The sequence below is a fragment of the Mollisia scopiformis genome (genome assembly GCF_001500285.1).
Source record: "Mollisia scopiformis unplaced genomic scaffold LY89scaffold_18, whole genome shotgun sequence".
NCBI lineage: Eukaryota > Fungi > Ascomycota > Leotiomycetes > Helotiales > Mollisiaceae > Mollisia > Mollisia scopiformis.
Window position 1 is genome coordinate 572,704 of NW_017263598.1, and position 25,759 is coordinate 598,462.

The following is a 25,759-nucleotide window of genomic DNA, read 5'->3' on the forward strand; positions in this document are numbered from 1 at the left end:
CCTAAGATCCTAACTAACTTCCACTGCCGGTATCCAGGCCTTCCTAGGAGGGAACAGGGGCAGAAGGGTCGCTAGGAGCAGGAAGGAGAGACGCTTCTAGGGCATTCCAATCGATGTTGGAAGGTTCCCAGACAGCCGGAGACGAGGCTACGGCCCGCTCCCGCTCTTCCTTCTCTAGCCTTTCCTTCTCCTCTACGGAATCTAGTTCGTTGAGGTACCACAGACTACAACATATCATTTCTTTCTCTCTCTTCAGAAGAAACCTCTTTTGTTTTCGGAGGCGGAGGATTTTCGCCATCGCCTCCTCTTCCTACTCGTCTAGGCGAGCCTTTTATCACTCGATCGACTCCTAATCCTTCTCTCTAGGAACGTTCTTCTCCTATTCGTCGGAGAGCCCATCGCAGGAGCGTCTGCAACGAACGCACTCAGCACACCGAGAAGAGACAAAGGACTCCATCACACACCGGCGGTTTTCCTTCGCACAGCAGGAGCAGGGTGTCATTTCGTAGCCAACGTCTTCTATCTTTCTTGCGAGTTTCAGCTATTCGAGGCGTTTCCTTGGGGATTTATCGTTTATAATAGAAAGGGAAGAAGAAGCATAGCGACCGTGAGATGTTTTCCTTACACTAGTTATGCGCACGGGACTGCGCTAGGAGGAATGGGGGATAGTGTTACGACTACGTGCACGTAAGCTCGCTGAGTCATCTCGGTGAGCTCTAGGTTACGTAGAGGAGCACTAAGGAGCGGACGGGGCTCCTAGGAACTCCTGCGCTCCATCTTGGCCCACTACTGAGGGCAGTATATATGACTAGCACTTCTACCATAGAATAGGAGCTTCGTGCTCAACTTGATTAAGTTTTCCTAACTACAATATCATTGCCTTATCTTACTTCATTCACCATACTAACCCACGTGACCTTACCAGGGTAAGGAGAGAGTCGTAACAATTTCACGTTATATAATTAATTTTAATCATTAAATTAATTTGCTAAAATATTTATATTTATATTTTTTAAATATTTATTTTATAATATTCCACGTATTATTGTCACGGTCACGGGACTAGTGGGCTATAGGCTCAGTAGGCGAGGGGGTTAGGTCACGTTATGGAGTCCAAGGGAGTCTGATGGACTCCCCGGGACTCCTAGACTCCAGAAGGGAATCGGACTCCAGGAGATGGAGGGACTATATATAACTAGCACTTCTGCCATAGAGTAGGAGCTTCGTGCTCAACTTGATTAAGTTTTCCTAACTACAATATCATTGCCTTATCTTACTTCATTCACCATACCAACCCACGTGACTTTACTAGGGTAAGGAGAGAGTCGTGACAATTATATTTTAAACTTTATTTTATAATGCGTAAAATATTTATTAATATTAAATATAAAGAGTTTTTTAAAAAAAATTTATTACCGAAATTATTTTCTTAAAAGTTTCTATAAATAAAACAAAGTGTGATTTAGTTGCCATTTCTTTCTAATAGTTTAAGAAACTTAAGAATAATAATTTCTTGTATCTAGCACATGTAAGTAATGAATTCGTCCCAAAAGCTATTCGTTAAAAAGTCGCAGTTAAAATGATGCTTAAGTATTTTCCTAAAGCATTTAGCCCAACTAGGCTCAAGTGCAAGGCAAAGTAAGTGGGTAATCGAGGTGAATGTCACGGTTCTGGAGTCACGTGCTCGCTAAGTACTCACGTGACCGCTCACCTGTATATATGCTCTGCCTTCCGGCGCTTCTTTCCTTCCTTTCCTCTTTACCTTTAGATTCTAAGAGATAGCCGAATCGATACTTCGTCTACGTACTAAGCTTCCCACCGTGCTGTCACAGTGAAGGCATTTACGATACCCTCAAGATACAGTGCGAGAATTTGGGCTAGATAATCGCGGTGTGTAAAGGCAACCTTCTTGCCAGGTCCGTGGAGAAATAGCAAGGGAGTCTTTTACCCATATTCAATTGTTCCCCACGCATTGCACAGACGAAAGCACCAACCCACTACTGAGGCAGAAATGGAGAACGCTGTGACGGACATTTACCCAGTACTGTAAACTCCTTGTTCGCTCCAATGTTCAATTTGATTTTATCTATGATTTTTTTATGTACCGCAGTGAGCCAAAACCAGCGAAATAAGCCTTAGTTTATATTATGAAGAAGTCAAACTTACGATACAGCCTCGAAATGATCTCAACATAGTACTTCTCATTCTCCGAATTCACATAACCATATCGAATTATATAATCCATCTACGTCATAGTAATATTTAATTTAAAATCTTATTATTCTAAAGCCTAACGTATTTTTTCTATCGTTATTAAACAAAAATCCTTTACCTCACTATTACAAAGATATAGGATTATATTTTTCGGTAATTTTAATTCGTAAATGAATTAAATCTATACTCGATTCCTAGATTAATCGAAATTATTAATACTTAAATAGTATCTCACTGTGTTATAAAGCTAAACAAACTTTCGGGTGAAAGCAGTTAGTAAAAACGCTTCCTCCTTTGCTTCCCGAATTAAATATTTAAAAAGCGATTTTTAAGTCTACATACTACTTTCAACACATATGTCCAATTTTTTTAAGTATATCGCCAATCTTAAAGATTTCGTAATCACCCAGAATTTTTGTATATTGTCTATTCGAATAGGAAAAATAAAAAAAAACGCTATATGTTTTAATATCAAATAAATTCGAAACTAAATAATTAATTGATAAAAAAAATTCTCTATTAACATCGTAAATTAGATACATCTCTACCAACAATTCACGAAATTCTATAACTTCGCCTTTTTCGTGCTTTTACAAAAATATTTTCGCCATAAATTTATTTCTTTCTTCAATACTCCCGCTAAAATTAAAAATAAGCATTTTTTGCTCAAAATTAACCTTCCAATGATCAAGCCAATTTATTTGATCGATTTTGGAATTGCAAATATATCTAAAAAAAACTATTTATAACTATTAATCATAAAATAATAATATCCCGCCATCGTATTTCTATACTCCTAAAGATTTTCCTAAAAATACGGCCATCTATACGCTATTAATCCATGGTCATAGCGGTCTAGAGCGGGAGTTTCGTACCCATCAACCTCTCGAACGAGGTCGAGGTTTGCCGACAATTTGGTCTCCATGCTGTTAAGCGACGATGCGTGCCTTCGGAAGGAAGACGCTGTGGTTTCAATTTTGTAGTCGACAGGACGAAGCTGAGCTGCTTCGGCGGCCAATTTGAAGAGAAGATAAACCATTTAGACTGGATTGGGTATGGACTCTTGGCTTCAAGTCTTGTCCTTTTTTGCACGGCATGATCTTGGTCTCAGAATCCGTACCCTTGGACAGATCCTCATGTGACTGCCACATTTGCTGTTGGTGTGGCTTTAGGGTTAGTACTCATTGGGTATGAAGCCAAGTTCAAGAAGGAGGACATATTTCACCATGGAATTTTTGAGGGTAATATAAATTTCGCGAGTGCGTGCGTGTTCTGCGAAGGATTAGCATTCTTTGCTGCAAATATATACCTTGATTTGCAGGTAAGCTTGCTTCGCATATTCACTACGTTACTCATGAGAAGATAGGTCAGTTTACTGTACGAAACAGACTTCCTGATCGTTGGTGTCCGCTTCTCTATTGCATTCATAGCCACGATTGCAGTGCCTGGGTGTACAGGTCTAGATTCGAATTGTGACATTTGTAGCTTTTGTCATTTTCACAGCTTTCTTAGTTTGTATGGGGACTGCGGATAAAGATAGCTCAATGACAGTTTGGGGTTATCCTGTGTTGCTGGATTGGGCTTTGGGAATGACGCTCATAACATTGGTTACTGTTGCTCAACTGTCGACGCTTCCGAAGCTCATTGCCTTTGTAAGCGGTTTGATTATCAGTGTTAGATCTTTGGGTGAAACTATTAGTATTGCAGTGTGTGAGATAACGAATATTTCTTTGAGTTGTGAAAGTGAAGCACGAAACTAACAATCTGCAGATAATGCCGTCTTCACTACCGCTACCCTGCACATGGGAGACAATGTTGGTAAAGCAGCTGCTGAAGCTGGACTTCCGACAGCGTCGATTTAACCATTCGTCATAAGCCTACTTGGCAAGAACATCACAGGACTGCCAAGTATTCCCGGCGTCACGCCGGCTATCATTGCGGCAGGTGTTGATGCTTCATTGGATACTTTTGTTACCGGGTTTATATGGATGGATCTCGGCCCGGTGCTTCGTCGTACTTGCTGCGATTGGTAAAGATGGCTTCTTTGCTTGATGGCCGGGGCTGGTTATTTCTACAGCGTCTCTATTTTTATTTGATTCAAGCAAAGAATTCAACAACCATATTGATGCGCCGGTGGAGGAGGCGGAAGATGTGTACTCTACGTAGGTGGAGGGTAGCTACTTTGAAATACTGAAGAGATTTGAAGAGTTTTTGATTCCAAGGCTTGACTTTGGTGGGTGTTTACTAGTAAAGTCAAGGAAAAGGGGGCGCCTCCCTTATAGGATCCACTTACTCAACCTTGACTAAGGTACCTAGGTGCTGAATAGACTCCGGTAAGTATTCATTGTATGCTCAAAGCAAGGGCTATTTGGCATCCGGATAGAAACGTCAAACTGCAATTGGCGTGATCTTTACTGCTAGGAAAATCATCCCAGGTCGCTTATCTCCATTTCCCAAAGCCTAAGAACAGCAATGTCTCATATCTATCAACGCTTCATAAGACTAGTAAGCACTGCTTCAAGTCTTTCAACTGCTTCATCAACAATCTGATAATGAACCACAATTCTCCCTCTCGTCAGCTTCACCCCTTTTTCCTTTGCCATTTCTTTCAGCGTCGCAACATCAACTCCAGCTTGCACCAAATCTAGACAAACCATATTCGTATCCACAGGATTTTCAAACACTCCTCCAAGACTTTCCCAATGCTTCGCAATCCTCTTCGCAATCACATGCGTTCTCTTAAGCTTCTCACCCTGACCAGCGAAATTGACATCAACAGCATTCTGTGCCGCCGCCGTAATCACACCCGCCTGTCTAAGCGCTCCTCCAATCGCTTGTCTGATCCACTTCGCCCTCTCAATAAACCCCTTACTCCCAACCAAAATACTTCCCATAGGCGCACCAAGACCTTTCGAAAAACAAAGCGTCACGCTATCAAAGCACTTCCCGTAATCAGCTAAAGAGCCTGCGCTAGCTGCAGCCACTTCCCACAATCTCGCACCGTCGAGATGCATTTTAATTCCATTCTTCTTCGCGAACTCGGAGATCTTCTTTACTTCCTCAAGAGGGTTAATTATTCCTCTGAGGGTGTTCTCGAGACTGATGACTTTGGTAGGGCAAGAGTACACTGCGTTGCCGAGGATGATATTCTCTTCGATGTCTTGAACTCTAAGATATTTCCCATTGCTGGGTACCACTCCGTTCACCATTGCTCCGCAAAGCATTGCGATGCCGCCAGCTTCGAGGTAGCTGATGTGTGCTCGATGATCACAGAGCACGGCGTGAGGGGGCTGTGTGAGTAGAGAGCGCATCGCGACTTGGTTGCCCATGGTTCCTGAGAGGAGGAAAAGTCCTGCTTGGTGGCCGAGAAGTTCGGCCATATTGGCTTCGAGCGCCGTGGTTGTGGGATCTTCTCCGTAGGCATCGTCGAAGAGAGTGGTGTTCTGGATGGCTTGAAGCATGGAGGCATTTGGGGTTGTGATTGTGTCACCTGATTGGAATTAATGTTGAGTTGAAAAGGGGAGCAGAGATCAGGACGAACTGCGGAAATCGAAAGCAGATGGGCCTGGTGTCGACCAGGCATTCAGTACTTCCCCTTTGGCTGACATGGCGGAGACGACATCTGGCGTTTCGCTGGTTTTGTCGATTGACCCCATTTTTGAGATCAGTGACTATTTGGCTTGGAGGAGAAAGGCGGAGTTTTGAGAGAGGGTCAAAATAGTTCAGGACGAAGATCAAAGCAATAAACGATCTGGGAGTGGTTTATGTATATGTATACATCTAGCAACCGAGACCGGACAAGGAATGACATGAAAGGCACGCGGAGTTCGAAGAAGGTTACTCCGAGTGCTAGCTGATTACGTTGCTCTGCATGACGACTCCACTTTTACGGCCCGCTGCGGTTTTACGATGTATATAAACTCTATTGTAATCGCGTGGTAAGAAGCTGATAGTTCTGTGATGAAGCAAGTTGCATAAATCTTCCTGAAACTTACGATGGAGAAGAGATGACCAAGGAATAAATGGTTTGACACAAATTGCAGTGGTAGCTAAGCTTGAATTGGAGCGGCCACAGAAATTAGAATGTTGCTACTAAATGAACAGCGATAAAATCGAGATCATTCCGCATAAACTCCCAACAAAATACCTGCGGCTTGATAGCCGAATTCAATCTAGGCCTAAGTCTCCCAAGTATCAAGTTTGATTTCGTCTAAGAAAGAAGTTTCCTTAGTGTCAACTACTCAACCTCAGATAACTTTTTCCCTACGCCGTGTTCAACTTCTTATCCATCACCCTCTTTCACGACTTGGGTTTCTCTCTTCTTACCTCAAGCATAAGAACCAAAATCGCCAGGCTGAGCATCTTGCAAACCCATGAACATACATCCGGTGGCTCAATCTTTCTCCAGACGAGCTCTTCTTCGACTTCAACTTGGAGATCATCTGCGACTCGATCTCCGCCACACACACTTCCACCTTCGTCCTTTGAACAAACTTCCGAAAGACTTGCCTGGTGAGTGTCCAGATACTTTCGCTCTGCCACGAAGCTGACAGAATTCAAGCTCTCAAAGTAGGGCCTTGACTTAGGATGTCTACCAATCGAACTCCAGGGTCATCTTTAAACTTTACGAACCTTACCAAAAGAAAGCACTCGCCCGCCTGCTATTGCTGCTTCGAAAAGTCTTCCAAGATCCAATGTACATCTTGCAATTCCGCATTTTACTGCTCCACTACATGCCAGGACAAAGATACAGAGTTCCACAAAGTCATCTACCAAGGAAGCTCTGACTTTCAAAAGCAAAACCCGAAGCCCGTATCGCATCTCGGCATCTTGCTTCCGAATCATGAATTAGTTCCAAAGTTCGTCTGGCTTAGATTCCACAGGCACGAAGACCAAACGGGTGCATGGGAGCAACCTGATACACCAGAATACATCCCTCGATCCCAGTTACACGGCGGAAAAAATGTCAAGAGCATAGGAGACATGAGGGAGTTTTGCCATGCGAAGTTCAGCAAAGCCAGGGTTGATCGGTCCGCTACGCTTTCCATATTCAAAGGTGCCAGCAAAACCATCGTTGATCAGCTTGGCCTTGAACTCCAATTCTACGCATATGACTCTGGCATCACATATAGCTCTGGCTTGAGCGAACACAAAGACGAGCAAGGCAATCCATGGTGTTACTCTACAAATTACGAAATCTGCAACCTGCTTGTAGAAGCCGACCCCGAGCTCACAGGAATGGGGTAATGCTCAGAAAGGAGATAAAATACCCAAAGGAACGTTTTTCATCGCGAGAAAGGATCGATAAGATCTACATCCCAACCATGTCGAGGCCCTGGAAAGGTTTTGCCGGGAGCTTATTCTGCCGTCAATGGAGATTCACAATAAAAATTGGTCAACACATCTGCGATCTATTCCTGATCCTGATCTTGGAAAAGAAAGGATGTTGGAAGGGAGACGAATCTTTCAAACCCTGGAAATCAATCGCGTGGAATTCGAAAAGTTCTTCTTGGAGTACAAGAAGATGAAGTCCGACGAAGGATTTCAATCATGGGAAGATATTGAGTCCCCTTTGTCGACTTGAGCACCTTGTGGAAAGCATGTTTCGTTGAATAAGGGCTCTCTGGGCCCAATTATTGAAACAAGGGACTTATGGCGGCATGGAAAGACAGCAAACAAGATGACACCAGACAATAAGATGTATTTTAGCAGGGCACTAGTCTTTTTCGGAACGTTTTATATGCATTGAGGATGCATGAAACTTCATCACAAAGTATCATCTCGGAGGAGAGACTAGATAAGCTCTTAATAACATATCCGACAAACAAGCCCTCTGACTTGATCAAAGCTGATGAACCTCGAAGCAAGGACATATATGGTTCACCTCTGATCGATTTGATGCATGATTTGATAGATGAATTGACAAAGTCTGTAGTGTATGCGCTAGAATCGAACATAATGTCTTCTCATCCACTACAGAAATTGATCGCAAAGCAGTGATTTCTATTAAAGATGGTAAAGAAGAAGAGCGGAACGAATATCGACGGGATTAAAGAAATACAGTTTATTGCACGTGACCGGCGGGAATCAGCGGCTGGACGCGGAATCGTTTTCGTGGCTCGGATTAACAATCGATGATTATTATTCCGGCAACTATTCTTGGATCCTCAACAGCTTCAATTCACAACATTGGGCCCGCGCATCCTCTGCAATGGCGACCACAGTGACCAGATTCAGGTGTCTGAATGCACCTTCTTTGCGAAATGCTTCCCGGTCTCTGATTTCTAGCTCAACCACTTCTCGAAGCCTCGCCACCGAGACCTCACCTCCAGCAGAAACTCCCCGAAGACGTCCAACATACTTCAAAGACAAACTCAATTCTGTCCCTTCATTCTCTGAGTTCGTTGGTCTACCAGAGCAATCTCTGACCCCCGAAGATGCGCTCGAATTGCGCACTGCGATGGTCGGCCCGCCTGGAAAGAAGAAGCAGATCACACGACTCCCGACATGGTTGAAGACGCCAATTCCAGATAATTCGAACTACAAGAAGATTAAGAAAGATCTCCGAGGGCTGAATCTACATACAGTGTGCGAGGAAGCACGATGTCCCAATATCTCGGACTGCTGGGGAGGAAGTGATAAAGCTGCCGCCACCGCAACGATTATGCTGATGGGAGATACTTGCACGCGAGGCTGCAGATTCTGCAGTGTGAAGACTTTGAAAACGCCCCAGCCATTGGACCCTCATGAGCCGGAACATACTGCGGAAGCATTATCTAGATGGGGGTTGGGATATGTGGTTTTGACTTCTGTTGATCGTGATGATCTTGTAGATGGTGGCGCTCGACATTTCACCGAGACGATTATGAAGATTAAGCAAAAGAAGCCGGATATGTTGGTCGAGGCATTGACTAGTGATTATGCTGGAAACCTGGACATGGTAGCTATGGTGGCGAATAGTGGACTTGATGTCTATGCCCATAACGTGGAGACGGTGGAGGAGTTGACGCCTATGGTTAGAGATAGGAGGGCAACGTTCAGGCAGAGTCTGGATGTTTTGGCGGCTGCCAAGCAAGCCAAGCCGGGTTTGATCACGAAGACAAGTATTATGCTAGGTCTAGGTGAGACCGAGGAGCAACTTTGGGCAGCATTGAAAGGTATGCACGTTCCTCATCTGTTTTTGATATTACTAACTTGCGATAGAACTTCGTAAGGTCGATGTGGACGTTGTGACTTTTGGACAATACATGCGACCAACGAAACGCCACATGAAGGTCGAGGAATATGTTCATCCAGACACTTTCGAATTATGGCGTCAGCGAGCTCTGGATTTGGGATTCCTGTACTGTGCCAGTGGACCATTAGTTAGAAGCTCCTACAAAGCTGGTGAGGCGTTCATAGAGAATGTCTTGAAGAAGAGGAGGGGTGTAACGGTTTTGTCCGACGAGGCTACTGGAATGCAGAAGGCTGTGGTGTAAAACTACGATACACGACTAGCGGTTCAACACGTAATAACATGGGTCTGGCGTTAAGGGTTATGCATTGCAGGCGTTTCAGAGGTTCATAGACTTAAAGAACCCCTCCAAGAATGGATATAGATGGTTGTGCTTGTAGAACCCTCGAATCACCCTTATGTGTACAGTTTTGCCCATGTAAAAGCTTCCCAATAATTTCAGATGTCAGAGCTTTGTAACTCTGCTGTGACTGTAACAATCTCCGTAAGAGTGGACGTTGTGGTGGTGATGTTGGTTGGTGCGTTGCCAGCCGCTAAGGTCCCCCAACATTCAAATCAAGAGATCTAGCTTTCCACGCCCAGCGGCAGGTCTTGCCCCCAATGCCTAGCCAGCTTCAGGAATTCGTGATGGGCAATTGCAATGGCGAACATTCCAATTGTAGTGTATTTGCTGCAAGTTCGAAATTGATTTGAGTGGCCAAGACAGGACTGGTACTGCCACAATGAATTCTCCTCCGAGTTCTAAGAACGCGGCTCCCACGAATGCGATGGGGATCGTGGAGAAAAGGACAGTTGTTGCGGTTCTGATTGTTGCGTCGTATACTACTAAGTATAGAAACGAAGCAGTTCAGGAACATCACGTCAACACAGGAAATTACCATTTATCTCCATTCACTGAATGTTGCTCTCTTATCACCGCCCCCTTTCAGCTTGTTCGATGTCGGCTAAGCAGTTGTACCCGTCAGTCAATTCAATTTTTTCAGCAGCAACCTTAAGATTCGTATACGGACTTTCTGATCAAGCTCGAACATCCGACGTCATCGAACATGTGGTGGCTGATGCCAACTAGCCAATGGCGGGGAATATGAAATGCAGGCTCGTAGAGTCGATCTTCGTACCGAGATTTTGAAGGCCAAGTTTCCTTTTTTTTATGTTTTGTGAATATAATGCTGAGTAGTATTGCAATCTCACGTCTTAGAAGAAGTTATGCATTGGAGTTTTTCGAATTGAATATTCACACCTTCTTTCACTAACTAAAAGGTTTCACTCTAAGTTGGTTTCTACATATACTCAGATGCTGTTTGAAAAGAGATTGTATCTGAGTATCTCGTGCTTAGCATCATTATCCATAAGTAGGACATCGCTACATTCTTTCCATCAAATATACTTCCTTGCATTCTAAACAATTTCCGTCCACCTACAAGTCTCCAATCTGACTTTCCCACAGATAACCCCGCTACAAGGCCCCAAAATGCCACCCAACAAACGCTGCCTCCTCTGGGACTGGACAAACACACGCGACTGCCCCGAAAAGATATTCCAAATCCCCATCCCCGGCCCCATCACCTCAGTCGCCAACTGGAACACATGGCAACCCCCCGAACTCCCCCCCTCCATCCCCTTCCGCCCCACAATCCGCACTCCCGCCCAGCTTTCCGGCCAAGACTGGTCCAACATCCTCTCCTCCCCTTCCCCTATAATCCACTACCTCAACGAGCCGGAACGCTCCGGCGTCACTCCCTCTGAGGCTGCGGAGCTGTGGTTCGAGAAAATCGTTCCGCTGATGAAAGAGAAAGGGATCAAGGTTGTTGGCCCGAGTTGTGCTTCCGATGCCCCTGGGCTAGCATGGCTCGAATCCTTCATGTCCCTCCTGAAAGCTAAAGGAGAAGAGCCCGATTTTTTGGGGCTGCATTATTATGGTCCCGAGCCTGAAGCAGCGATTAGGTATTTGGAGGAGATGCATGGGAGGTGGCCGGCGATGAAAGTGGTGGTTAGTGAGATTGCGTGTACGAGTCGGGAGTATAGGGCTGTGGTTGAGTTTACGGGGAAGCTGTGTAATTGGATGGATGAGAGGGAGTGGGTGGTTGAATATGCGTTTTTTGGGTGTGTGAGGGAGGTTGTGGATGCGTTTGTTAGTCCTGAGGCGCAGTTGATGGGGAAGGATGGGGGATTGACGGAGTTGGGGGTTAGGTATATGGGGGAGTGTCCGTGGGTTGTTTGAGGTGTTGGGTTGTGCTGTTGTCTTGATGGTTGGTTATGTTAAGTTGAATTTTGTATGCATGACTTTCTCGTCTATCTTTAAGTCAGTAGATATCTACCAACAGACACAACCAACCCACATCCAGCCTTCTTCTACACATTCGACCTCTTCAACAGCACCGTCAAATGCACTTGCAACAGCACCACCAAGCTCGTCATTCCGGCACAATCCTCTCCAAGAACGTACACATATCTCTGAACTCCGCACCACTCGTCACATGACCCATCCCCTCATACTCCCAACTCTCCAAAGCCTCCTCTCCCACCGTCCTTGCTAGTCTCGCTTTCGTATCTCTAAAGACCCTCATCGGAACAAGCATATCCTTTGTCCCATGCGCCAAAAAGACCTTCATCCCCTTCCCATCTTCCTGCTTAACAAACTTCCTCCTCCTCTCCATAATCTTCCTCCCTCTAGGCAAATACCCACTCAAACCCACCACCACTCCAATCCTCCCCTGATACCGACTCGCCAACGCAGTCACCAAACTGATAGCACAACCTTGGCTGAACCCTCCAACAACGATCCTCTCCGGCTTGACCCCCTTCTTAATCTCCTCATCGATGAGAGAACATAAATACTCCACACTCTTCAGAATCTCCTCTTCACCTTCCTCGTTAAACTCATCCTCCTCCTCCTCCTCCTCTTCAGCCTGGAAAGAAGCCTGCGTTGAGCGCCCCACTGGGATCGGCGAGAAGGAGGTAGGCGGATACCATGCGTTGGCCATCGCATCGTGGTTCCATGGTGCATTGGGGAATACCCAGCTCATGTGCGGGAGTTTATTCGCAGCATGGAACTGCTGTGCGATATCTACGTTATATCAATATCCATTTCCTCTTACTGAAACGAGGGAAATTCTTACTAATGCATCCATCAGCATCATCGTCGTACCCATGCAAGAAAAAGAACGTTGCCGGGTTTGAAGTTCTGGAGCTGGGAGCTTCGACGCGTTGCGGTGGTTTTTGTTTAGGAGGCATGACTCTTATGTCTTGGATTGTGGTCCTTGAGTGGGAAGGGGTTGTGATCCTGTTATGGGAGATGTTTGGATTCACTGCACCCCGCATTCCGGGCGGGGCATTGTGCCGGACCCGTGGGAAGTGGTTCCGGAAATAAGGAGGGAGGTTGGGAGGGCCGAACCTTGGTGCTTCAGGCACCAGACTTCGCAATAGCCCTGGAAGTTGGAGAGAGCCTCACTCTCAAGGAGATGTCTTTCGTTTACAGGGGAGATGATGCTTCTGGAACCTGGTTTAAAGATGGCGAGGAAGAAGTAGGGCTGAGAAGGAAGAGATCGTCGTTGTGATACAGGACAGGACAGGCAGTGCAGCTAAGCGAAGCTTCTCCTTTCAAGCACAGCAACGTCCGAATTTCATAACGAGATTTGAGACTTGGGATCTAAATCCTGTCCATTGCGAAGACAAAAGAAACATCTCCCCTAATTTGTGAATTTCATAATGATCGTACAAACAGGCAGAAAGTGGTGAGTATCAAATGTGTGGATGAACCATGGGCCTGTGCGTTGGAAGCTCCAACGATCATCAACGCCCTCACGAACATCATCCATCACCACCGACATCACACGATGCGAAAGACCGCGGACCTGGTCAAGATGGCTGGAATCATCCCGGTGCCCATCACATCTCCTGTTTCTCATCACAAAATCTCCGTTGGGTAGTGTGTTTGACCTGGAAGAAAAAATAATTGCGATGGCTGAGTGGCCAGACCAGCCTCCAAGATTTCCTGCACTTCTCAGCCACTCAACAGCACCGTTTATACAGTCTAAACCCGCCCTTCACCATGCATTCCCCAGTATCCTGCATATCCTGCAGCTGACCTTCCATTCAGAATGAACCTCGGAGATTTAGACCTGCGCAGCGTGCATCGTAAGTCGACTCGAGTCCACTGATGGATGATTGATGCGTTGTCTGAATCAGAGCTGATTTGATCATGACAACAGACAACCGCCCACAACTTGAACGAGTCCATACTTCAGATCTCCCCGTCACTCCTCTCAATGTTCGACTCGAAGCCGACCGCACTCCCTCTTTTGCGTCGAGTATCTCAGAACCAGCGACGGTAGTCCGATGGCAGACTCCCCCCTCACGAATACATTCTCCTGAACAGAGTACCGACACCCTCAGACCAGCAACATACGCGCGAATTGGAGTCAATGAAGCGGCATATAGATCTGATACCCCTTTGGTTGTGCGATTCGACGAGGAGCAGATTATAAGCAACGAGGCGCAAGCTTCACGGCGAGATCGAAATATGGATAATGTTTCTTTGGACTCGAGTCCACCCACACCAACAGACGATACGCCCTATATACGATTCGCGATCGATCAATTGACTCGAGATGAAGACATCAGGGCGATGCAAAGGCCTAGTACTGCTACAAGCTCGGATTCATACCCCGTTGACCGGATCGTCCCTGACAATGGATTGGGATATATTTCAGCAGCAGAACGAGAGAGGGAAGCTTTGAAACTCATCAGAAAACATCGCTCTTCTCCTGCAGAAGGCCGATTGTTTGCTTTCAATGCGACACGACCCCTCTCGTTCGCTGAACCAGCTGTCGCCAACACTCCAGTCAAGCAAAATCGATCTTCCGACCCGGAGATTTTTATCCCTGTCGACCCTCCTCTTAATACGCCACGATATCCCGACTTAACGTTCGTTCCGACCATGTTACGACCTACTTCAACGATAATGTTGTCATGTTTATGCCTACTAATGATTGCTGCCCTCATCTTTTGCGCCGTCTATTCTTCTTACAACCATGGTCTCGTGGCCTGGTCTGGCGGTATATACAGAGGCTTATATTTTGTCTTCTCTTTTCTGCCGCAGATTCTTGCGGCGTGCATACTTATATATGTCCAAGGTGTCATGTCGACGATTACGAGAATAATGCCCTACACGTTAATGGCTATGGATGATGTGGACAGTCGAACGAATGCGTTGTTTATTGATCTTTGGCCGCAGAGTATGCTATGGCCGAAATGGGATGGCCCGATTGTTATTAATGTTGCATACTTCTTTTTCTGGTTGTCTGTTTTTACGATACCACTTCAAGGATGCTTGTTCTCAGTTGTACAAGTTGATGGCGTATGGAGATGGACCACAGTTCAAGGAATTGCATGGACACTTGTTGGCGTATACTTTTTGATTTTGATCGCGACGCTTTTGGTGGGATTGTTCTTTTGCCGACGGACGACGGGATTGATGTGGGATCCTCGATCCTTGGCCGATATTATTGCATTGTTGCCAAGGAGTAATTGCTTGAGGGATTATCCTGGAACCGATATCATGAGGAACAAGTACGATATCCGACATAAACTGAATTTACGAAGCGATCGATTGGGTTATTGGAGGACGCCAAATGCAACGAAGGGGATTTTTTACTGCATGGGGGAGGAGGGTGCATCAACACGACAGTATACTTTGGAATCTGGGAAGATCCACGAAAAGCGTCTCAACTTCGATGATGTATCAGACATCGAAAAAGCTGCCGAGCTGTACAACTCCAACACTCGATTTCGGTACATCCCATGGTTCCTGACCGATACATTCGTCATCTTCTGGTCGGTTGCCGCATTCTTCCTCCTCCTGGCGCTCTTCATCGTCTCCTTCCTTCCCTCAACAGCCATCCGCAATGGATTCGCTCCCCTGGTCTCCGTACTCCCCAACTCAGCCGGCTTCTCCGCAGCAAATTTCCTCTACAGCTTCCTCCCCTCGCTCCTCGGCATGATCCTCTACCTCCTCTTCCAACCCCTCGACATGGCCGTCCGAAAACTCAAGCCCTGGTCCTCGCTCGGCCAACCGCACGGCGCCCTCGCAGAGCACTCTCTCCTGCTCGACTACCCCGCCTTACTCCCCATCCAATGCACCATCAAAGCCATCACCAACGCCCACTACAGAATCGCAATCCTCTCCCTACTCTCCTTCCTCTTCATCCTGCTCCCCATCCTCGCAGGCGGGACATTCTTCCAGCTCACGACGCCCTCGGGCGCTGTTCGAATGATCCCCAACTTACCGTCCTTCTACCTCATCCTTGCGCTCCTAATCCTGTATCTCTTCGGCCTCTTACTGCTTATTCCGAAGAGACATAGTATGCATCTCCCGCACGGCGTTACGTGTCTAGCGGAAATCCTGAGCTTTGTCTACGCGAGTGGGGTGTTGGATGATGCGGCGTTCAGGGCGCCGAAGTCGAAGGCGGATTTGGTGACGCGGTTGATGGCCACGAAGGTTAGGGGTGAGAGGCATCGGTTCGCGTTTGGGGTTTTTAGGGGGAGGGGCGGGGTGGAGTGTCTTGGGGTGGAGAGGCTGGGGAGGAGAGGGGAGGGGGTTATGGTTATTTCTGGGAGATGAAGATTGGTTTGGTGATGAAGAGAGACGAGAGAGAGAGAAGTGAAGGAGTGTGTTAAGAGGGGGTATTATTATCTAATGATTTACGGTGTTATGGTTATGGTTATGGAAATGAGTTGTGGTGTTATGGAAATGGGATACGGAAATGACTTTTACGGTTGAAAAGGAGTTGGGATAGATGGATTGGATGTTTGTAGTATAGAGATGAGATGAGTTGAGATGTGTATATTGAAGATGTTTTGATTCATGAGCCTTCTTCTTTGATGTGGTTGTGAAAGGTTGATGCTCTGAAGCTAGGTGCTCCAAATTGCTCCACGATATTTAATAAGAGTTGCTCAATCCTGTATTTTGTTCTGGTTCCGGACATTGAGGCACATGGTGGCAAGTGCCTCCCTAGATTTTGCCGTTGGTCACTACGAGCATGAGTTATCAAGGGAGGTCTAATGTCCCCAACTCAGACCCGACTTTTGATTGAGCCAAGTCATCTAATGTGGAGGGACATTTCAGGACAGGAGCAAGTGCATTCCAGCTTCCTAGCTTTTGATAAACCTCAACATCTACAAGGCCAAACTTAAGATGCAACGTTCCTCTGCCACAGTATGCGTGGTGTCATTGAAAGTAAAAAAAAAAAAAACGCTCATCTACGCGCTCTTTGCATTGCTCTTCTTAACCCTCCCCCCCGCCACCAGTTTATCAAGCGCGACACTTTGCGGGGCAGATGTCATTAACTATTGCTTTGGAACAGTTGCTTCGATAGCCATAACCCATTTCTCGCCGAATCCGGCATTTTCTGTTGGGTTGAGGTTGTTTGGCTCTTTCCTAGCTATACAATAATCCATAACAAATAACACTTTGTGTCCTCGAATTCTTTCTTTCTGCTCCTCCATTTTCGTAATACAGTCGCTCCTTTTTCAGCTCCTGGTATGTCCATTGATCTTGTAGATTGGGTAGGACGATGTTTGCGATGTTATTCCTTTTTCTTTTCGGTGCAAAAAGTACAAAGGTTGAAAGATCGTTCGGCAAAGAAGTCGCGGACAGTACGCTGCTCCCTTGATTGTGGGCTACTCCCAATCTCTACCATTCTTGCTGGTACTGGAACTTCATCACATTGTGTGTTGTGTCTAAGCACAGTGACTATGAGCACTTTTGCCGCTCCACCAACAGCTGTCGTCTTCTGGGGGCATGATCTCCACTCTCCTTCTCTAGTCTGAGTAGCTGCATTGTAGCCTGTTATTGTTTTAGGGTATTATTGCCGAGTGAAAGGATTCTGGCCACCTAGGATCTGACCAAGATACCTTTGCAGAGTTCAGGAAGTACTTTTTCACTTTCAAATTTAGGATAAATATACTCTTTTAGTTGTCCCAGACCAGTGGGTGGCTTTGGGAAGTGCGAAATAGTATTACAGAGCCAGATAATTTAAAGTGGAGAAGTGCTTTCTGTTTGAGGTAATGCATGTTGTACTGAATGTCCTAAAAATGAGCATGATATTTTGAGGTATGATGTGTGGTAAAGGATGGACATCAGCACCGACGAAGCAATACTTATCTTTCAAGTTGAATTTATTGTTTTCTCCTCCCTATTTTGGATGGCAGTTTGCCAGTCACTTCACTTCTTGCTTGTCTTGCAAGGTCTATATAAAGACAACCTTTCAAGGTGTGATCTTCGATGCCAATTTCTAAATACCCTAGATTGGCACAAGAACTACAGGCAATCCCTCCCGTCCCAGCATTTTGTGAATCTGACAAGCTTTGGTTCGTTCTGAACATGTTTCGAGTCCTTCGATCATCAGTATAAGCTCCTATCAACATCAACAAAGTTTGATCGTCGTCAACATCCTTCCTTTCATCACACCCACGCACCTCTACTGCAAATATCTTGTCTACTGGTATCCATTCCAAAACGACAAGACACCAGCACCACGCTATGCCCCCTATGCGACGGACTACACTAAATGCAAACATGTCCACATTCAGAAACGCAGATGAAGTTCTCAAATCTGTCGAACGCGGCGATTTATACCCACAAGCGGCTACTTCTGTCAAATTTATGCTAGTGCGTGAATGTTGACGCTTCTATCAGGCTTTCGAGGTCGTTCGAAGCGTGAATATTGCCGCTTTTTTCGTGCCTTCCAAGCAATTTCGAGTATGAACCTTACCGCTTGAGTCATCTAGCGGTAATATTCACGCCTTTGAGTCGAGACTGAGGAAAAGTTTCGAGTTCTTAGCGGAACGAAATATAAATACAATTAAAGTTACGCTCCCTTGTTAGTAACCATCATGAATGGCTCCGCGATTCGAAGCTGTATAATGTGGTTTTAGAGCCGGGCCTGCTTATTCAACGTTAATGGTTTGCGTAGAGAGAGTTATACAACTATCTCTCACTCTGTACTTTTCACATGCAATGGTAGTTCGATTTAGTTTACAAATGTGATGTTTGTTGTCAACTACTTTTAGTTGCCAATCAATGTCTTGCTTTGCTGCTTGTTCGCATTGAAAATAAGCTGCACGGTGACATGAAAGCCTTAGAATTCAACGCTCTTGTACCATTAACACAGCTATGCAGAACACAGTTGAACTTCTCAACAACGTCGAAGACGGCGCTTTATACTTGCTCACAGCCACTTCTGAGGCGGCCTCAGATATTGTTTGCAGCGTGAATATTGCACGTCGAAGGCTGCGCTTTAAGTTGACTCACAATTGCGTTTGTGGGTGTTAGAAAATTCTTTAGAGCGTGAATATTGTCGCTTGGTTTTCAAAGCCTTTCTCCTTTTTTCAAGCGGCAAATATTCACGCCTCCCAAATGAAGAGAGCGGGCCTGGGGAGTGAATATCGTCGTTACTGCTTCGATAGCTTTCGGTGTGTCTGTTCAGCAATATTCACGCTCCCAAAACGTTTCGAGTTTCTGGCAAAGCGAAGTATAAATACAGCTCGCCCTTGCGCTACACTATTCATTGCCTAAGCATCACCAAAACTTCAGCCTTGCACTATGCTGCGACGCATGGCTTTGGAGGTAGGTACTTCCCGGCTCATACTTGACTGTTGGCATACAGATGGCTGTACAATTGTTTCACACCCCCTCTCTTTGCTTGTAGTACTGCTTCATCCTGGTTTATGATGTCTGTTGCCAAAATACTCTCGGCTGTCAATATCTTGTTCAGCTGCTGTGTCTGATATCGAACAAAGCGTACACCTTCAATTGTAAAATATGACTTCCATAGGTCAGTGCATTCTGTAATCGAATACAATCCTCTCCAGGACAGTCAGCTCCGTCATTTCGTCATCTGTAGGTTACTCTACATCCTCAAAGATGCCAAGTTGTTTACTAGAGCATGGTCCAATTTATACACAATAGAATAGGTTGAAGAATTTAGCGTCCAATTAGTGATGGTGTTTTGGTATTCAATTTATGATTATCTTTCATGTGGTTTGATGTATTCATAGATAAATGCGTGAATGAGATTCCGCAAATTAAACTACGAATTTGTCTTATAAAATGTATCACGCTTTGTTAAATTCGATCACAGAATCTCTTGTTAACAATCACACCGGTTTCCAGACGCTTGAGATCTGGATGTACCGGCGACAGGAGGTGCAAGTTACTGCTTATGAGACAAATATATGCTGATTGACCTGATGCTTAAATTTGTGTCGATGTGTGCTACTGTACGGATGGCTCCCAGGAAGCGATTTTCAGGCCCTTGAATAAGATTTTGTCCGAGTTGTACCAGTTCCTGTGAGGTTCTTTCCCTTGACAGCGTAGCCACAAACGCGTCGCAACCAACTTTCGACAAAGGACCAAATTCAGCACATCTGATGAATATTCGAAATATTTCAAAGATACTTTGTGCTTGCAGCTTTACTTGTATTACCTCGGTCCATTCATACGCCATTGCTTTGATTTTTCACCGTCTGTTCCATCAGGGCCAATCACAGCTTCGCATCCATCCCTGCTCCTTCCTCAAGGCGCTCCTTCCTCCTTCACTCAACTACACCCTACCCCGCACGCAGACTCTCAATAACTTCCAATAAGCATTCTGTCACCCAATCAACCTCACAGGGACGTTGCCGTGATGGAAAACTGCTCCATTGTAATACGGCCCACACACAACCTTGTTTGACCTCTCTGTTATCGGAGAGCAGTCACAGGGTCGAGGGTATTTGGACCTAAGAAGGCGTTTGCTTTGAAAAGTGGTCTTCCGCTGAGCTGCTTGGCTGGGTCTGGACGCCTTATTGTGATATTGTGTTTCGCTGGTTCGAATTCAGCCGTTCCTCTTTCTTTTTTGCATCTAGTAGTCCTATTCTGTAAAGAACTTTGTAGCGTAAATCATCACCTCTACATATCCAAGTAAAGAACCTTATAATAGATATCCAATCCTCATAGTGATCGCAGCTTCAATGTACCCCACTGTAAACAAACTTTGCGTGTCATCAATCTCTGTGTTCACAACGATTATCAAAATTCAAGCCATTCCTTTGCCTTGTAAATCGACAATCGCTATTGGCCGTCACCCCCACGCGCCTGCGACCTAGCCTAAAGCTCTTCATATATTCACATAAGCGTGTGTTACCAACCAATCATGCGGATGGCCAGACCAACGCAATGGAAGCGCAGCACGTTTTACACAATCTGTGTAACCCACAGAGCATAATTGATTTCGGGCCCGAGTTTACTTGTCGGTAAACTTGTCGGTAAGGGGTAGTACCTATGTAACTGCGTCGTGCTTGGCTTGAGGATATTTGTTGTGTGTGCTATACCTGCTGTTTCATGCAGGAGTTTCTGGATCTCCTGAAAAGGTTATCTCAAGAATTTTTTTGGCACTTCTTGTCTTTCTTTTCATTTTGTGATGTAAGAGCAGAGCTACGACCTTTGTGAGATGGTTTTGATTAACTTCGAAGATCTGAATAAGCTGTAATCTCAGCTTATATCCATGAAGCTTATGAAGCTTCTCTTTTAGCCACTGAAGTTGAAAGAGGCTTTAATATGCATATCACCATGAAGATCCTTTGCACGCACAGAGGGAGGATGAGTCTAGAAGACAGCAAATCTGACACCTTCAACGTGTGTTAGCCAGCACCAAAGCGCAAGTACTTCCTCGTCACAAGCAATCAGAGACACGTTGTCATTACCGACTTTCGGCTGCTTCAGTATAGCGTTTGCACAGTTCTGGTTCGGTGTGGGGTTTCGACGCCGACCGCGAAGTTGGAGTGATCTGCGCCCAAATTAGCTTGTGGGCAACCCTGTCTGCCCACCAGCTTGTTAGATTTGACTATTTTGATTGTATACTTGTACAGTCTGCTTGATCCACTGATTTCTCATAAGTTCTTCTTTTTGTTATTCCCACTCCGCGATTAGTTGTACTTCTTTGCAGGGTGCAAGCCAAGTCGTTGATTCATTCCTCCTTCAGCGTCACCTTCCGTTCCCACTTCGCACCACCACGAACTCACACCAAGGCTCCACATTAGCCCCAATTAGCAACTTTTCACGCACCAGAGACGCTGCTGCGATGGTTCTGCGTCGCGCTATAGCCAACATACACACACAACCTCACACAATCTTATTGGACCTAAGTGCTTGTGGAAAGATCTCAGGCTGGCACTCACGAGCTTGAGAGTGCTCTCAGCGGGGCTGATGCCAATGGCCAACCATCGCGCGAGGTCCATTACACCGCTAGTTGTATGTTAGTGTCACCTTGTGGCTCCTGGGTTGAAGTCCAACTGTATCTTAATTTCTTTCGTTGCATTACGTGACGTTTGCATCGTTTATTGGAAGGGAATGCGCACCCAGATCTTTCGTTGCATTACGTCTCTTGTATCTTTTCAACTTTGGGAGACCATGTCCTTACGAAGCCTACACATTTCGTTGCATTACGTCTAGAGTACCCCTCACTCGTATAAGGGGGTAGAGTTGTGAGGTCAGCAAAAATTTCGTTGCATGTCGTCTAGCGAGATTCTTACTGGGCAAAAGGGGTTGGAATTGCAGGCTCACTCAAACGTTCGTTGCATATGGGTTCGTGTATTCTTCAATTCACACTAGGGAGTGCGAGTGTATAGCTGCAAAGTCATTCTTTTATCTTCTATTTCCCGCTAGTGAAAGCTTATATAATAATAGACTGGTACATATTCAAACGCGCATTTCTTTGCAAGTGGACGTTGCCGCGACAATATGAATGTTTTCAGGGGCCATACAAAAGATTGTTTGAGTCCTATGCTACGCAACTAGATTCAAGTACTCTTGAGTCAAGTCTTCCCTACACTCTCCCGTGTCTATGTTAGCCTCGTCTCTTCTTTCCCTTGCACTTGCTATTCCTTTCCTGGCTTGTCCATGCTTGCTTCCCTTTCGCCGTTACTTCCTCTCTTATGATGTCAATGTGATGATGTGTCGTTTATCTTTCTTGTTCTCAGTCTTTGCATATTCTTTTCGTTCTCAGTGTTGATGAAGACAATGCAGACCCCTTTTTTGGGCATACAAATTACGCGAGACTATGCGAGATTTACCATGAAGGATGCGGCATGACAAGATTTGTGACACTCGTCTTCACTGAAGACAATTGCCAGAAATTCATCGTTAGATGAGCTGCATCCCAATACATTTATGCTGACTGGTCTATAACACTGCCATTCCAGCTGCACATTCATTGTCAAGATGCTGGGTTGCTTCAACACTGGGCCTTGTATACCGCCGAATTCGGTGTAAATCCCCAAATTCGCATTTCACACTCAGATACTAGCTCAGTGATATTGTATTAGAGACTCTGGAGTCCTATCAACCATCACCAGCTACACCCTAAAGCGTCAGGCTGCCTTCCCCGCTGGTAATCCGCACCTCTTAGCTATATAATCATGTGGAGCGGCCGCTTGGGCGTATCGATATCCCGTCGTCTACTAGCGCTTCTTTACTCGCACAATACCTCTAATAGAACTAAATAAGCAAAGTTCCTTCATCATACAATTTGGGAACGTTGCCGCGTTGGTACCACTCCAACACTATGGCCCACACACAGCTTGCTCCAATGCTTGACGATATGGCTAACGGTCAGACGGTAAGCGTTGTGCTCTCTCACAATACATTTATGTAGCGTGGGGGTCCTGCAACCCGCGCCTTATGCAGGGAGTCATAACCAAGTATTTTGCGAGATTGTGACATTGTGCTCCGCTGGTTCAAACCCAGTCGTTTCCAAACCTTCTTTTTTGGTATTTCGTTAAGCCGGGTTATCCTCGGGATGATGTTTAATACTCGTCTATGGGTAGCCGATGTCAACGTATGGAACCTGGAGGTAGAAGCTTTGGAAGTGCAATAACTTTTGTTATAGAATCCTGGTGGACTATAAGTAGTTAAGGCAGCATCATCTTCCGCGTTGTCAAATGACAAGTTGACCTTACTTGAATGAATACATAAGGAAGGTAACTTCCCTACAAAGCACATCGATCTCACTCAGCCTTTAACGAGATTTTCACTTACCGCAATACAAGTCGATATTATGAGCGGGTGATGCACCGCATCATGTGATCTGACCCAGAGTATATCAACACTTCCAGGTTGTTCACTGTTTTGGCTCCCATAACCTGTGCTTCAGAGCTGTTAAACAGCTTCACGAAATTGTGTTTATAAAGAGAGACAGCATCTGTTATCAGGTCAACGATCGGAAATGAAGAATCTAGTGTTGATGCCTGCCCTCAAAGGCGCACTATCGCAAGTTTCTGGTTATGCTAAGACAAATGGCACGTCTGAGACTCCTTGCTCTGCTACTCCTGGACTGACACCTGCGCATGAAAAGGCCATTACGATGATACCACGCAAAGAAGACTCTTGAAGAGAATCGACTACGCGTTGCTTGACATTCGATTTCAGTCATCTTTAGGGGTACTGAGAAGAAGAATTTATGAGCTTCTTGCTTCAGTTCTGAACCTCTCGAGCCCTGATTCGACCATCGTGTGAGAATGAAAGATCGCTGAGACTTACAGAAGGGAACCCTAGAGCTAAAGACGGCCAATTCCGCATTTTTGCATGAACCGTGATTCTGTAGATTATTAGGGATATCGTTCAGCCTCATAGTTATTCCAGGATTGTCAACTTACCAGCATGCTAGGATACAAACCAACGCATGCGGGTGATGTTGGATTGTACGACAGATTACGTAACCTGTTACTCGAACACCAACTTCACTTTGTAACCCAACATGGCAACATCTCCATCTTCGCATCAATTGCCAAGTACCTCAAACTCTACCGCCATGGCCTTCCCAACCTTTCGAAAAGCGTGCAAGGACTTTCACGATCAATTCTACGACATCCCGGAGAAGACCGACTTCTCTATCCCAACCTTCCTCGCCTTCAGGGCCGTTTTCCGGCTTCTCAGCCTAGTCTACCTGCCGCCGCTCCTCAGTACTTCTCTTCCTCTCGCCTGGCTCGGGTATCGCTTCCTGAGGTCGATTATCGACTCTCGCGATGTGTTCAAGACTTCTTTCACTGATATTGTGAAAGGGAGGCACACGGCACGGGTGCCGGACGGCGTGGTTGTATTTGTGCTGGGTGCGCGACTTAATCAGTATGTGTATTAATTGCAAGATATAGGATGGTATTACTGATGATAGGGTAGTCCATTTGGAAAGCTGGCTCCGGGGACGATTGATCTGGATATCGTGTTCAAGAATATGTGGCGCGAGGTGGAGAAGAATCGTGAGAAATGGGGATGTAAGCTCCTTAACCCTTCCTTGCTTGCTTCAAAAGGGATGATCACAGCTGGAGAACTTCCCTTCCATCCTCCACCGCATCGATTGCCTACTTTCTAAGCTCTCCAGATCTCGGGAGGACAGCAACCCTAGCCGACACTTCAGACAACGAGGGTACAACCACAGTCTGGATCTCGTACTGGAAAGACGTGAAAAGTCTCCATGAATTCGCTGCTGGAGTTGCTCATCATACCCAAGACGGCTGGCTAGCAGAAAAATATCCCTGTGTGGGTATTATGCATGAGACGTATCATGCTCCAAAAGGCAGCTATGAGACTATTTATGGAAATTTAGACCTTGGGGACTTGGTGAGTGGGCTTTTGTGTACCTTGTTGTGGTGGATGCTGATGGATATGGTGTAGGTGCTGCTAAGATTGCAAGTGGTGGGGAAGAGGGGAAACAAAGGCTTAAGGTCAAGCTTGTGCCTAATGAGAAGGACTCAACCCTGTATACGCGGATGGGGAGGAAGAATGAGTTATAAACTCGGTGGTAATCTCCTAGATAGCCCTTTTCCTCTTCCTTGCTTACCACGTGACTAGCACGAATTCCAAGTTGTCAAACTTGTTTCCCGGGTAGCTTCAAAATCAGTACCCCGAGATTTTTTTGGCAGATTACAAATGTTGGTGTGCACCTCAAAGTCATACAAAAGGTGAGGATAGCTATGAGATTTGGAAGTGAAGTCGAGGTCTTCAAAGCTCCGCTCTCGCGTGGACGTTAGCACCCCTTTTTTTATCTGGACATTTGGGCGCTAAGAGTATACCTGTATGAGAGATAGCATCCCGTTTGTCCATATATGTACAACCTTCTCGATTGAGAAAGATGGTGATGTTGTCTCAGAAAGCAGGGCTCCGCACGTGAGAGCGCCACCATGCATGCACAGGGGATGCACAGCCCGACACACCTCAAGTAACCCCAGCCGCACCACATCTGCTCCTCGATCTTCTATTTTCCTTTTGCAATTACT

The 25,759-nt window shown here is 45.7% G+C and overlaps 8 protein-coding genes across 8 annotated transcripts; 6 read left to right on the forward strand and 2 right to left on the reverse strand.

Annotated features, from left to right (window-relative positions):
- Positions 1–3,758: 3,758 nt before the first annotated feature.
- LY89DRAFT_736860 (uncharacterized protein) lies at positions 3,759–4,076 on the forward strand (the record flags this gene model as incomplete). Its single annotated transcript, XM_018220183.1, has 2 exons — positions 3,759–3,924; positions 3,985–4,076. 2 exons carry the CDS (start codon positions 3,759–3,761, stop codon positions 4,074–4,076), a joined length of 258 nt encoding a protein of 85 aa, XP_018068218.1.
- Positions 4,077–4,700: 624 nt separating this feature from the next.
- LY89DRAFT_590884 (aromatic amino acid beta-eliminating lyase/threonine aldolase) lies at positions 4,701–5,822 on the reverse strand (the record flags this gene model as incomplete). The annotated part of the gene is made up of 2 exons (XM_018209621.1): positions 4,701–5,704; positions 5,756–5,822. The coding sequence occupies 2 exons, from the start codon at positions 5,820–5,822 to the stop codon at positions 4,701–4,703; spliced, it is 1,071 nt and encodes a 356-aa protein (XP_018068219.1).
- Positions 5,823–6,801: 979 nt separating this feature from the next.
- LY89DRAFT_721059 (uncharacterized protein) lies at positions 6,802–7,461 on the forward strand (the record flags this gene model as incomplete). The annotated part of the gene is made up of 1 exon (XM_018218610.1): positions 6,802–7,461. One exon carries the CDS (start codon positions 6,802–6,804, stop codon positions 7,459–7,461), a length of 660 nt encoding a protein of 219 aa, XP_018068220.1.
- Positions 7,462–8,379: 918 nt separating this feature from the next.
- LY89DRAFT_650891 (mitochondrial Lipoyl synthase) lies at positions 8,380–9,886 on the forward strand. The gene is made up of 2 exons (XM_018212128.1): positions 8,380–9,371; positions 9,418–9,886. The coding sequence occupies exons 1-2, from the start codon at positions 8,426–8,428 to the stop codon at positions 9,690–9,692; spliced, it is 1,221 nt and encodes a 406-aa protein (XP_018068221.1). The 5' UTR covers positions 8,380–8,425; the 3' UTR covers positions 9,693–9,886.
- Positions 9,887–10,764: 878 nt separating this feature from the next.
- Positions 10,765–11,766, forward strand: LY89DRAFT_149027 (uncharacterized protein). Its single transcript, XM_018205382.1, has one exon. The coding sequence runs from the start codon at positions 10,920–10,922 to the stop codon at positions 11,667–11,669; it is 750 nt and encodes a 249-aa protein (XP_018068222.1). The 5' UTR covers positions 10,765–10,919; the 3' UTR covers positions 11,670–11,766.
- A 96-nt stretch (positions 11,767–11,862) lies between these two features.
- Positions 11,863–12,682, reverse strand: LY89DRAFT_698966 (alpha/beta-hydrolase; the record flags this gene model as incomplete). The annotated part of the gene is made up of 2 exons (XM_018217017.1): positions 11,863–12,515; positions 12,568–12,682. The coding sequence occupies 2 exons, from the start codon at positions 12,680–12,682 to the stop codon at positions 11,863–11,865; spliced, it is 768 nt and encodes a 255-aa protein (XP_018068223.1).
- Positions 12,683–13,548: 866 nt separating this feature from the next.
- Positions 13,549–16,070, forward strand: LY89DRAFT_698967 (uncharacterized protein; the record flags this gene model as incomplete). The annotated part of the gene is made up of 2 exons (XM_018217018.1): positions 13,549–13,585; positions 13,660–16,070. The coding sequence occupies 2 exons, from the start codon at positions 13,549–13,551 to the stop codon at positions 16,068–16,070; spliced, it is 2,448 nt and encodes an 815-aa protein (XP_018068224.1).
- An 8,173-nt stretch (positions 16,071–24,243) lies between these two features.
- LY89DRAFT_784721 (uncharacterized protein) lies at positions 24,244–25,678 on the forward strand (the record flags this gene model as incomplete). The annotated part of the gene is made up of 5 exons (XM_018222813.1): positions 24,244–24,611; positions 24,663–24,757; positions 24,865–25,107; positions 25,158–25,284; positions 25,335–25,678. 4 exons carry the CDS (start codon positions 24,244–24,246, stop codon positions 25,274–25,276), a joined length of 825 nt encoding a protein of 274 aa, XP_018068225.1. The 3' UTR covers positions 25,277–25,284; positions 25,335–25,678.
- Between the last annotated feature and the right edge of the window lie 81 nt (positions 25,679–25,759).

What these genes read in the sequence shown, in the direction of transcription:
- LY89DRAFT_650891 (XM_018212128.1), top strand. Translation starts at nt 8,426, where the DNA reads ATGGCGACCACAGTGACCAGATTCAGGTGTCTGAATGCACCTTCTTTG. An exon ending in ACTTTGGGCAGCATTGAAAG is followed by an intron (nt 9,372 to 9,417) that starts GTATGCACGTTC and finishes AACTTGCGATAG; the next exon opens with AACTTCGTAAGGTCGATGTG.
- LY89DRAFT_149027 (XM_018205382.1), top strand. Translation starts at nt 10,920, where the DNA reads ATGCCACCCAACAAACGCTGCCTCCTCTGGGACTGGACAAACACACGC.